The sequence below is a fragment of the Xiphophorus maculatus genome, chromosome 21, assembly GCF_002775205.1.
Source record: "Xiphophorus maculatus strain JP 163 A chromosome 21, X_maculatus-5.0-male, whole genome shotgun sequence".
In the NCBI taxonomy this organism is placed as follows: Eukaryota; Metazoa; Chordata; class Actinopteri; order Cyprinodontiformes; family Poeciliidae; genus Xiphophorus; species Xiphophorus maculatus.
This window is the reverse complement of record NC_036463.1, coordinates 16,910,714-16,923,858: the sequence shown is the minus strand read 5'-3', so window position 1 is coordinate 16,923,858 and position 13,145 is coordinate 16,910,714. Positions and strand designations below refer to the sequence as shown.

At 41.2% G+C, this 13,145-nt stretch overlaps 1 protein-coding gene across 1 annotated transcript; it reads right to left on the bottom strand.

Annotated features, from left to right (window-relative positions):
- Window positions 1–375: 375 nt before the first annotated feature.
- Window positions 376–12,506, bottom strand: LOC102218620 (cyclic nucleotide-gated cation channel beta-3-like). The gene is made up of 17 exons (XM_023326442.1): window positions 12,289–12,506; window positions 11,757–11,811; window positions 10,408–10,609; window positions 8,214–8,374; window positions 7,566–8,080; window positions 7,436–7,486; window positions 7,060–7,146; window positions 6,923–6,987; window positions 6,555–6,677; window positions 5,473–5,614; window positions 4,241–4,400; window positions 4,057–4,154; window positions 3,898–3,981; window positions 2,570–2,688; window positions 2,306–2,458; window positions 1,351–1,501; window positions 376–1,252 (listed from the first exon to the last, which is right to left on the bottom strand). The coding sequence occupies exons 1-17, from the start codon at window positions 12,397–12,399 to the stop codon at window positions 1,235–1,237; spliced, it is 2,295 nt and encodes a 764-aa protein (XP_023182210.1). The 5' UTR covers window positions 12,400–12,506; the 3' UTR covers window positions 376–1,234.
- Between the last annotated feature and the right edge of the window lie 639 nt (window positions 12,507–13,145).

The window sequence follows — 13,145 nt, the reverse complement described above, 5'->3', positions numbered from 1 at the left end:
GCCCTCCCCCTTGTCTCTCTGGGCCAGCACAAGATGAACTATCGCATCTGCCAATCCCTGCCAGGCGGGATAAACGTATTTCCTGCCGTACTCTGAAGAGCCTGACTTAAAACAGTTGAAGTATATCGCAATTATTACATATTGCATATAATCTGACATGGAGATGAAGCTATACTTTATACAGCAAATTTTTTTTATTCCTTTTTAAGGGTTAGGACGTGGAAGAAAACATATAGGGTGAGAAGGTACGGGGTAAATTTCACTCTTTTCAGTGGCTTAGGAGGATGCAGAGTTCATGAAGAGACCAAGCAATTAATCAGCCTTTACAATGTCTGTCTGTCTGTCTGTCTGTCTGTCTAACAGGATTAGGTCGGATCTGCACCAGAGCTTCTGCTGCGCAAACTGGAGGCTGTGGGACTAAATGAACAGACACGAGAAAACAAAACAGAGCCGCCGTTACATCTGTCAATTATTTATTAAGGTAAATATGGAAGATTAAATCAGTCACATGAAATAATAAGAATGAAATAATTGTGTAAAAAAAAGAAAAGAAAACACAACAGAACTGGACAGTAAAGCCATAAAAAGACAAAAACATTCAGTGTAAAATGAAACGATAAACATCCTGCATTGCCCACCATTAGAAGTAGTTCGTGAAACCAGTGACGGGTTATTTTATTTTTTATTTTTGATATGGGCCGTGTGGCTCACCACCCGGGGCATCACTTCATCTAGGGGCGGCAAGAGTGCTTTACAAATTGAGAAAAAGCTAAGTTTCTGTTTCTTATTAGCCTGCATTGCAACACTGAAAGCGATGTAAGAAACAATTGGCCTTCTGGCAGCAAAACCATTAGACGGTGGCAGCAGGTTTCAAGATTCATGACATAACAGCCACAATATACAGACGGATCAAACCCCGGTTTAGATATGGTTACACAGCTTGTTCAAAACAGTGTTGAGTTTTGAATATTCACTGACTTTATTTGTGGTAGGAAAAAAGCAAAGGCAAGCGGCAGCAGAATATCGGGCGCCATTTAATCAAGAACCACAGCTGTTTCTAACGGTTCTGATGCCAGTGATGTTATTAACAAACTTACAGGTGCCTGCACAGCCCATGATTTATATCACATTAAAACAAAACACTTGATATAAAACAAGGAAAAGAACCTGAAATAAAGCTGTACCTTTACTCCTAAACTGGAGGAATCGACAAAAATGCAGTTTAGCTGAGTTCTCACTTTTCCTCAGTGTTCTGTCGAGGAAAACAAAACAAAAAAACACAAAATCAAGTAGGGTTTAAAAATGTTAAGTATTGATTTCTATCATGTGTCTTAAGTAGCGTCGACTTACCTTTAATTGGTTAAACATCTTTTTATTAAAGTTTCCTCCGAAAACTCGCAGCAGTTTGGGCGTCGGCGGTTTGGGGCCGAACAGCGCCAGTCCTTTCTTCTTCTCTTCTTTTGCTGTTGCTACTGCTGGGCCCTTCGCCTTCATTAGTTTCCTACACGCAGATACACAAAAATAAGAACAGGTAACTCTGAAGTTTTCATCCACCCATCACAGGAGAAAATGTCAGATTAATGTTGAACTTTTACTAAAACGTAAATTGTTGCATACAACATCAAGGACACTCATGCATCCCCAAGAACATTTGGTTGAATGTCCTTTAGCAATGTGCGCCTCAATATTTGACTTCTTTTCTGTGCAGATTTCGCAAATTTTATTTAAAACTGCAAAAACACAGAATTTTACCAGGTATTTTTAATCTAGTTTATACTGCAAATGGCTTAGTACCCTTGAAATAAGACAAATCTAATTTATGAGTAACTTTTCCGGAGGATATTGGAGCTTGTTTTAAGTAAATAATTCTTAAAACTACTAGTTACATTTGGCAGAATATTTTACTCATAACATGGTAAAACCGTCTTGCTGTAAGTGAAATTATCTGCCAGTGGAACTAGCATTTTTTCATCTATATGAAGGAATTATTTACTTAAAACAAGCTCCTGTATTTTCTCCACTTGTGACTTTGTAAAAAGTCTGAAAAAAGAACCCTACCTCTCATCTGTACTTTTTTCACAGCACTGTATGTTCCTGTATGTATAATTGTGATTGATTTTAATTTTGATTTGAGTAATTTCACTATAAATGAAAAATAAATGTATATGACTCCATAATTTAAATGAAATACTGCAGTAGGAGACTGTGCATTATGAAACCCTTTCACACCGGAATACGAACGGCTCAAACACCTGAAGTTAATGTGATATTCAAGGTGAACCTTTTAATCAGGTCCTGTATTCACCTTCCTTTTCTGGCCAAGACCTTCTGAGACTCCGGGTAGTGGATGAGAATGTCAAACAGGTCCTTCTTCTCCAGAACAAAAAGGTTCGCGAAGCCATAAGCTTTGACGTTGGCTGTTCGCCTGTTCCCTCCGTCCTTAGAAGACTGCAACAAACTACAGAAAACAGGTGATTTTTCATGATATGCAGAGCTTTTCGTGGTGCATTTTTCTTCCGATGGAAGCTGCGTGTGCAACCCGTAACTCGTTTCGTCTGTGTGAACTCACCTGATTTCTCCAAACACGCAGCCGGCCTTCAGCGTCACAAACACGATGCTGTTGTCGGGTCCTCCCACCACCTGCACCGCTCCACTTTTGATGATGTACATCTCCTTCCCGATGTCACCCTGCAGAGAGACAAAAACTACTGACACAAACGACACAGTCTGCACAGCAACCTCCACACGTATTAGCACCCTTGTTCAAAAATACCTCAATACTTCACTTATCAGCAAAAACCCAGTTCTGTCAAATAACGCAGTTGACAAATTCTATAGTTTGTGTTCTTTTTGAGCTGATCCGAGTGTCTAGGTGCCTTTTTGTAGTGGAAAATGTCTCTGGCACATGTAGCCAATCAACTTCTCTATAAGGTAACGGAGGGGGAAAAAGTCACTTTTAACATGCGACCTGTGACCTCTGTTTACCTGGGTTTCACCTGGAGGTTTTCAAACAGACCTCACCTGTTTTATGTGTCCAGCAAAAACAGAAGAAAAAAAAAGCATACAAAGAATTGAAAGAATGTATCTACTGATATAAAAATCTAAGCCGATATCAAAATCCGATATTAATATTGCTGTTATGACCAATAACTGATACCTACCAACATTTACACACACACACACATATATATATATATTTCCTTTGGACACCTTGAAAAGAACTACCACACAGCTGGCTTCACCCACTATAACTCCCCACAATCCTTTGCTGCACCACTATCACTGTCACATGACCAAACAGATACCACATCACCAATTGCCCCCTTTCCTCTCCAGAAACAAAGAAGAGGGAAATAAATATCAGTTATTAATATGGACACAATTTTAATTATTGGACCAAAACCGATATGTTAAAAAGCGACTAATATTGTCCGATACCAATATTGGTGCTGATACATGGTGCATTCCTAAATCTTTGCATTGTTCTGACATTAATCATACAATTTCCTGTAAACATTGATGATACAATACTCTCTAGCTTCAGATACAGTCGAATCAGCGAATGTTGAAGTAACTCCGATTCTCATAAGTGAGATATCTGGTATTAGACTGGCGATCTACTCACTGTTCAAACCACTTCGTAACAAATACCAATTTCTCTTAGTCACTCTTCAAAATGGTAAAAACAAAGGAAGTACACCATTCGGGAAAGGCAAATGTTTGTCTACGTTTATAAGGAAGGACATTATTTCAGTATTTGCGAATACCATGTAAGTATGAAATATGTTTGTTTATTCTCCGCATCTTTTTTTAAGGTGCCAACAGATGTTGCGGAGGCCTTATCCAAATAATTTAATCGTACGTCAGATGTCCAGTGGGAAAAGGACACAAACTCACTTTTTTCACCACAAAGTCTTCCGGTAGGTAGATGATGGACTTCAGTCTCAGCAGCATGTCCACCAACATCTGCTGGTCGCAGCCCTGTGGAGGCACGGGTTTTTTTTTAGCACACCAGTCTTCTGACCACGTTGGTGGGATGATTTCACATGCCCGTACCTTGAAAAGATCAATCTTCTGAAACGTCGCCAGGTTGATGTCCACAGCAATGGCGGTCCTCATTACGAGAGGCATCTTATCCAGCAGTTCAGACTCATCTGCGCATCAGCATAAAGCGGGAGAGGTCAGGAGAAACAGGCCAACTCCCAAACCCCAAATTATTATTCAGCCAGTCTTCACTGACCCAGCATGCCCTGAGCGTCCCAAGTGTAGGTGTACCAGGTGCGCACCCTGTTCTGCACCATAGAGGGAATGTTATTGGTCACCATGTAAGCCACTGTGTTGTCCATGGAGGTTCGAAAGTAGGTCTGTCCTGCTGTGGCCGCGCCAATAACATCTCTCATCTAAAGCAACATGATAAAAACAGTTAAATAAACAGAGGACGACTGAGCGGCGCGTAAATGAAAAGCTACAGTGCTGGGCAGAAGTAAACGTATTCTTTGAACCTTTTCATATTTGGTCATGTTACAGCCACAAACTTTAATTTTACTTTACAAGACTGAACAACACAAAGCAGTGTCAAATTTTAAGAAAACCTTTTAATATGTGTTTGTGCATTTGTATTCGCCCCCTTTACTCTGGTACCACAAAATAAATGTATTCCAGCCAATCACCTTCAGAAGTCCCCAAATCAGTGACTACACTCCACCTGTTGGCTATAAAGAGCGATCCAGTCAACAGAGCTAACTCCAACCGAGAATCTGTGGCAAGGCTTGAATTCTTGCTCACGGATGTTCTCCATCCAGTCCGACTAAGTTTGAGACATTTTGGAGAGAAGAATGAAAGAGACTGCCAAAAAAAAAACCGATCCATCGTGATTGGTGGCTGCATACAAATGCACAAGATGCTTTTCAAATTTTCTTGCCCCTATTGGCTTTGACTACACAGTAAATTGACAGGAAATTTGGGGGGGGAAGACATGCAGCAAATAGTCTGAGACTGGGAATCAAACCCAGTTCAACTGAGTGGAGGACTGTAGCCTCGGCACATGGTGCTCTACAAAGCAGGCCACCAGGTGCCTCAAATTTTCTCCTATAGAAATTTGTATAAGGTATCTACCACTTTACAATCATCCACTGGTTTGTGTTGGTGTACCACATAAAATACCAGTAAACGTTGTCAAAGCTTGTAGCTGTAAAGTGGAAAAGAGTTCAAGAGATACATACTAGACACTGTACCCACAGTCAAGACTCCAAAGGGAATCAGAAAAAAAAAATCCAAAAGTGTGAAGGATTATAGGGATGTTGGGTGCCTATAACTCCTACCGGGACACAGTCCATTCAGCTATCACGCTAATAAAACATGTTGAAAGAGGTGCCAGTGTTTTAAGTTAGGAGGCGCTAATTTCAGGACGCATACTGACGAGAGGTGCTTGGTCTACGACCTACGCTACGGACAATTTGGTCTCTGCGTTACCTGTCCAATCAAACTGGAGAACACAAAGACGCCTACGAAAAAGTTAGTCATCTGAAAGGTAATCTCAAAGACCGTGTGAGGCTCGTTAAGACCCCCGATGTTGATCAGACTGCGGACGGCAAAGTAGTAGCAGCGAAGGTACCTGTGGAGGAGGCGAAGGGGTGTTAGAGGGACGTTCACAAACGGCGCTGAGAGTTTCCCGAGAGGCAGCTGTGCCTGACTCGACTGGATATCATGAAAGAATGTCAGGGATAAATATGTATTCTTCTTTTGGAAAATATTAAATTCTTTTCCCCTTATGATTCCCATGAGGTCTTGCTGCAGTTTCTTTTGGTGCATTTTCTTTTACAATCCAACATAGACACAAAACAAAGCAAAAATATAACACAAAGGACGCCACGAGAAAGAAGCTACCTGGCCAAGAATGACGGACATAAAGAATGCCCCGAAAAGGTAGTTCGCCATCTGAAAGATCTGTCCAAACATGGTGTCTGGAAATGGCAACTCAGCAATCATCAGAAGGGACTTCTCCGCATAGAAGAAGCAGCTGAGGTAACTCCATCAGCAGCACAAACGAACAACAAAACTTTCAGGTTTGGGGTTTCTGACAATTTCTTTGGCACAAACTTTGTCACGTAGCAGCTAAACATGATGGTGACAAAACATTTTTATATTTCTGGAGTCTCATCATAGCCTGTGAAACGGTAACAAATCTGTCAGCAGTTTATTTATTTAAATTTATTTGGCATTCTGAGTCCAGACAAACACATAAATATATAATTAACTTGATGCAATGACCTGCAGTTAAAAGCAGGATTGTTTAAAAAGGTTTTTACTCAAATGTTGGGGTGATAAATTGAAAAAGGAAATTAGAGGATTCAATTGTAGAGTTTGACTTTGATATATTCGTATTTAATATTCAGCAAAGGCTTACCAATGATGTGCGTCTTTTCCCTTCTCAAACTGTATATCTTCAGTGACATTCTCACACCATGACAATTTTACTACACTTTACCAAATGAGAAGCTTATAGTTTATTAGAGTTTTTGCGCATTCAGTAATATAAATGGTAGTGTACTCACGCGCTGCCCAGACCGGAGTAGACCCATTTTGTTCCACCGATGCCCTGGTACTCCGAGGCCACATAGTAGAAGCAGGCGTTCAGGTGGAGCATAAAGAGCAGATACCCAATGGTGCGAATCACTCTTAAAAGGAATAATGGCAACAGTTAAACGTTACAGGTTCGTAGCTTGAAATTCATGGGACTTATGTTGCATATCTTGACAGGTTTCTTTAAAAATGAGCTGTATCGGGAAATAACCGTGATCGGAGGCAAAGCTTTCTGAGTGGAACCTCAATTCATTGTTGGACTCACTTAAAAGATGAACGTTATCAGCAACAAGAACTTGTATGTCTCCCCCCGCCCCAAAATTAAATGAATGGAACTCACCTCCAGATGTACGCCTTAGCCAAGATGCTCTCCAGACGGTCACTGAACTCAAAAAATGTATCTATCTTGAGAATAAGAGCAGGAGGATGTCAGTTAGGAGGAAGTGCAATTCACTGTCAGCACATTACTAAATTTACCTTTACTAAGCGGTTGACTCTGAAACCAGATCTGAATCCGAACTGTAGGTACAACAAGTCGAGTGGCAGAAGAGAAACCACGTCTGCCTGTTGGCGGGAAACAAACGACATTTGCGGTCGAAACAACTTTAAAGAAATTTACAGAGGTTCTAAAAAGCTTTCTAGTCTATCTGGGGATGCTAATGAGAGATATTTGGACACGCAACCGCTCAATCAGGAAAGTCCCCCTTAGAGTGTTTGGAGGTACTCTGAGGTTTCAGTTGAAATGTACAATATGTCTCATTAAATATGGGAAACGCTTTAAATGACTTCAGGGTTGTGTATGCTTCTAAGATCTCCTATGAGTTTAAACATGCATGAATCTGAGCTGAAGTACCAGTAATCTCTCAGATTCCCTGTAGTGCTTGGTTGTCGAGACACGGTCTTTCTAAAAGAGAGACAAAAAATAATTTGACCCATTATACTCTTAGCTGCTTTCTGAGACGGTCTCTTGTCTCCACACTCACTATGATGTCTCCTCCTTTGACAAACTGTTTGCGAGGCTGAAACAAGATGGCATCCAGCAGGTAAATGACGTCCGCCAGGATGTCCATGGTGAACCAGATAGGGTTGATGATCTCGTTGTGGTACGGGAAACACATCCTGGCAGTGATGAACCAAGTGTTGTAGTTGATGGCCACAGTAACCAGGCTGAGCCACGCGATGTAGCGACGATCCGTGAAGGGGTCGATGGTGGGACCCAGGACGGAATCCATCCAGTTCGCCAGCGGGTTCATCACGAAGTCCACTGATGCCCAGTAAGCTGCAATCAACCTCGTCTTTAGGGGCACCTTCACCTTCTTCTCCTCTTCTTTCCTTTTCTCCTCCTCCTCTTTCTTCCTCTGCTCAGCCTCCTTCTTTTTCTTCTCCTGTTCTTCTTTCTTCTTCTTATCCGCCTCCTCCTTCTTTATTCTGTCCTCCTCCGCTTGCCTCGCCCTTTCCTCCATCACTCTGGCGTATTCGTCTTTAAGTAGCAGTGGAGCTAAAATGACAACAGGTCAAGTGAGACGACCTAATTTTTCTATTTTCGTCCTGACTTAGCAGTCGCAGGTCAGCGTCATCGATACGAATGTGTCACAGCTGAGCACAAAGACGGTGAATGCAGTCGTACTCACTGACAGGAGGGGTTATCTCGGGGGACGAAGCGTACTGATCGATCACTTTCTCCTTGTATAAATTCAGCCTCTGTTTCATCCGTTGGGATACCTTTCTGAGCTGCTCATCTGAATATTTGTTGATGACAATCGGCGGCGGAGGAGGAGGGGCCTCGTTTTGTCTAGAGAAAACAAGAATAAAAACAAAAAAAAGTCACCTGACAACAAAACTGGAAGTGTATGGAAGTTGAGAAGTCTCAATCGAGCTTTTCTGGCGAAAAATTGTGACCGAGTTTGTTGGATTAGATAAGAAATAAAAATAAAAATCATTGTGTAGCTCATGGTGGAGCAGCTGTTAGCTTTGTTGCCTCACAGCCAGAAGGTCCTTGAAGCAGTTTACTGGTCCTCCTTGAGTATGAATCGCTTCTTTCTGGATCTAATGGCTTCCTTACCCTAAAAACATGCATGTTGAGTCAACTGAACACTCTTACGTTGCCCTCAGGTTAGTGTGAGAGCTTAAATGTTTGTTATTTGTACCTTCAATGTGATGAACTCCCAACATATCCAGGAAATACCATGCTGTCCACTGGACGTAAGCCAAAGACAAATATTACTCATTTAGTTCTCCAGTTCATATGTTATTCTTATTTATGAACTCTATGGCAGCTTTAATCTTAGACATTTAATCTTTAATCTTAGACATTTAATCTTTAATCTTAGACATTTGTCTCTTTGACCCGTTGTTGTGGTCAAATCTCAGCCCAAACCCATTACTGTGATCTTGTTGTGGTCAGTGAACCTCCACTTTTGAAAGTGAAGCTACTTAATTGAATTGAATTGAATTTAAATCTGACAACTGCCCCCTTTTACAAAGTGCACTACAGGAGTACAGCAGTAAAATAACAGTGAAATAATAATTTATGTGTATTAATTTGCAAATACACACAAATAAGCAAATTAATTATGAAGATTAACAATAAAAACAACGCATCGTACAATGAAAAGCATAACACAATATTATATAGTTTTAATATTTTTATATAAAATAATATTATGAATGAAGATACTATCGATGTAACTTTCCCCAATGGAATCAGAAAATGGGTGTTCAAATCATGCCCTCTTGTGGACAGAATCAGTAATACACCAGACTGAAGACTTCACTCGGGTGTGCAAGTTTTTTTTTTTTTTTTTTACTTTTTAAGGAAAATCATTTTAAGATAAAACCTTTTCTTTATCACAGAGTAGCATGATGATACTGAGAAGTAACTGTTTGCACTCCTTAGTGTAAGGTATTTGATAAACACCTTGAGTTGTTTTTTTTTTTTTTGCATCAAACTTCATAATTTATCAAGGGAGCCAATTATATTTTCACACAGGTCCAGGTCGGTTTAGATATTTTTTTCCCTGCCCTAATGAATCAAATCATTACATAAAAACGGCATCTTATATTTACTGAAATTATTTATTGTTTTCTTTTCTTTTTGTTTTTTGAAGGTCTAAAACTTTTCAGTGTCACAAAAAATAAATCTATAGGGGAAGCAAGTACTTTTTCACCATAGTGTTTAGCACTGGGATGAAGACAAACGCAGTGTGTGACCCAAAAATAAAGTCAGACTCGCATCGCGGTTGATAGATCTTGAAATATTTTGGTCGGAACAATTACCAGCTCGTAACCCAGGTGACCTGCACCCAGGTCACCTGCAGGGGGCGTGTCCTCATGTCGCCCATGAAACCTGTGTCGCTCAGTCCACACCTCCATCAGGTCTCATTCTCTCCCTTCTACCTCTTCCATTCATCGTGTTTTGATTGCAAGCCTTGTCTCTACAGCTGAGAAGATTAGCAGCTGCTGCTTCCCGTTAGCCACATGTCTTTCATGGCTGAGCCACACGCAGCTCTGATGAGCTTCTTATGCCTAAAGAGCTGAAAAGCCCATAATCCACTCTCGGGTCATTGCTCTGATAATATACACGTTGAAACCAAGGGATAAAGATCTCAGATACTCTGTTTACCTCTCCCAGCTTTCTCCGCCTCTCTCCCCGCAACTTATCGGGCTACCTGATTAAGTCGTGATTAATTAGATACTGGGTTGCCGTGTCTGCCTACGTAAAATGCACTGAGACGTACTAAATCTCCTTAGATTGAATGAATCTCCCCTGAAATGAATCATTTGAGTGCAGGCGGTGTTCGTTTAGTTGCCAGGTGCGGGACTCACCCTTCAGGTTCCGGCTGCTCAGGGTTTGCAGGTGTGGCTGCTGGAGCCGGAGCTGAGGCAGGTGCTGGGGCCGACGCCGGTGCAGCAGTCGGTTCTGGGACTGGTGCTGGAGCCGATGCCGGTGGAGCAGTCGGTTCTGGGACTGGTGCTGGAGCCGATGCCGGTGCAGCAGTCGGTTCTGGGGCCGGTGCAGGTGCAGGGGCTGGAGATGCAACATGCAAAAATATAGCATTCCTCTAAATAAAATGCACTCGTGGAAAACACATGCGACTTTTCTAATTCCTTTCATCTCGCTGTCATCGATATTACACAGATCAATTATTTCTAAGCATGTATCATCCGGCTGTCTACAGTGCCAAAAAAAAAGAAGAAAAGTTTCCCCTTTAAAGAAGTCTTCTGTTATTGCTTTGTGGTCGCAACGAAAAATACAGAAAATAATCATTTGAAAAGAGGACAGAAGAGAAGTAAACAAAGGAGAAGGAGGAAAAAAAGAAGAAGAAAAAATGTCCCACACTGCGGAAATTTAGGTAGAAGAAACAGTTTTCAAACAGTGATTTAGTTTATTGAGTGAAAATGGCCGAACTAACCGGCCTTGTGTGAAGCAGCAAATGGCTCCAAATTCTAAGCAACCCTTGTGTCACTCTTGGCGGTAACATCTACTATCAATAAGTCTTTTGCATTTCAGTTATTTGTGCTTTTTTTAAAAAAAAGAATAACGATCAAAAGTACCGTAGTCTCCTGAAGGAGAATTTTTCAATGTTCCTTTGACATCAGGAGGAAGTAAGAATTGACACGAAATCCACAGCTCGCCATCTTGAATTGGTTCCAATGGTTTTATTTGTCAAGCTGTAGGTTGCACCTGGAGTACTGCAGACAGCGATACAGGCTAATATCTGGATTTCTGGTTAACATAATTGAAAAATCTGTTTATCAGAAAGTATTTTTTTTATGAGAACAAAATATCTTTCATGCGTTTCAGTCAGATTCTTCTGAGACGGCACCGGTGAAGGTTTTGTATGGCAGTATTGTGTCAGCCTTATTTGACTTTGAGTCATTAGGTGATTATAAATCAGAGCGAGAAAAAAAAAAAAAAAGTCACGTGGGGTACCTCAAGGCTCTATTCTCGTGCCTTTTTTTTCTCTCTCGACATTTATACGTACAACACTGATCTTTTACAGTGCCATGTACGACAATATCTTCTGGAATATAGTTGATGACAATATACATCCCTATAATTCTGTGTTGCCACTTGAACGGATGAGTCAGTATTCCCACAAACTCAAAGCAGAAAAGAGAGACGTGTAAAGTTACACCCCTAGTTTCAGGACACAGTAAAGTCACAAGCTTACCCTGCGGTTGGTCCTCTTTCTTGGCTTCATTTTCTTTCTCGTTCGGCTTCTCCTCCTACATGACAAATCATCATTTTCCACAGATTCAGATGCTTGGTTTTACTAGTCAAACCAGATGGCATCAGATAAACATTTGGTATTATTATTTAAAAGAAAGGGGGGAAAAAACCCTCAAAGTACCACATTAGCAAATTATTCTATTGGCTGGAAGTCAATAAAAAATAAAAAAAGAACATGTCTTCAGGTTGAACTTGTTGGCTTTGACTTTATTAAAAATCCAATTTAGAATAATCAGAAATATTTGAGCCCATCAGTGGAAGAGCGGATAGAAAGTCAAAGTTGCAAGTTTGGGAAAACATTAAACGGATCTGCATGACATGCAGGACGGGACACGCATTTCTTTTAAAATGCTTGGATGGCACTTCTAATATTTCATGCTGCTTAGAGGCAATGGAAGCTAATCCGAGTATAAAAACATTTCTTGCATCTTATAAAGCAGAGACTTTAAAGGCATATTTACAAGGTGTCTTACCTTGGCTGGTGCAGGAGCTGGAGCAGGAGCTGGTGCTGGTGATGCTTTAGTGGTCCCAGAATCAGGTGGAACATGCGGGCCTGAGAAGAGGCCCTTAAACTTGGCAAACATATTTTTGAAGACGCGGATACCGGCGCATCTGTTGGACTGCGCTCCCCTTTGCTGAGGCCCGTGGAGCTAACCGATCCACTTTGCTCGCCGTCCTCTGCAGAGCGACGTGTCTGAACTGAGCTGGCCCCGATGGCATTACTGCTTTTAGCCCCACTAATGCTCTCGCAGAGGGAATAGTCCGCGCCATTGCCACTGACATGTAAACCCATCGCTATCTCATTTGGGATGCAAATAGGCTTATGGGTGACCACGAAAGCAAGGAGGACGGCTGCAGCAGAGCTGGAAAAAGCGAGGGCACCCTCTCTAGATTGGTACGAGTTCAAACTCGTTGAATGGAGTTAAATCCTGGAAGAAAACCTGTTGCCGAGGTCTTGAATCTAGTATGGAGGTTCACATTAAAGGAAGACCAAGACCAAGAAGGCCAAGAGTGAATTGGCAATGAAATGAGCTCATTTATCCTTTTGCAGATTTAAGAGCACTTGGCAACAAGAAGTAGCTTGTTAAAACTCCTTGCCACTGTGTTTTGTTGCTGGATATGTTTCCCGTTTTCTTGTTTGTTTGTTTTTATTTTTTGTCAGCAGTTTGGATTTCTAAAAAGTTCAGCTGTTTGCATGTTTGCTTCAGCACCCCTTCATCTGAGATTTGATTTTCTAATTTAATTTAGCTTAATTTTCATTGTTGATAGAAATGGTTTTGGCCGGTTTATTTCTTCGTTTTGAAAGTCTCGACTCTTTGTGCAACATCCG

What these genes read in the sequence shown, in the direction of transcription:
- LOC102218620 (XM_023326442.1), bottom strand. Translation starts at nt 12,399, where the DNA reads ATGTTTGCCAAGTTTAAGGGCCTCTTCTCAGGCCCGCATGTTCCACCT. An exon ending in GAGTCAACCGCTTAGTAAAG is followed by an intron (nt 6,988 to 7,059) that starts GTAAATTTAGTA and finishes CTTATTCTCAAG; the next exon opens with ATAGATACATTTTTTGAGTT. An exon ending in TGCGTGTTTGGAGAAATCAG is followed by an intron (nt 2,459 to 2,569) that starts GTGAGTTCACAC and finishes TGTTTTCTGTAG; the next exon opens with TTTGTTGCAGTCTTCTAAGG.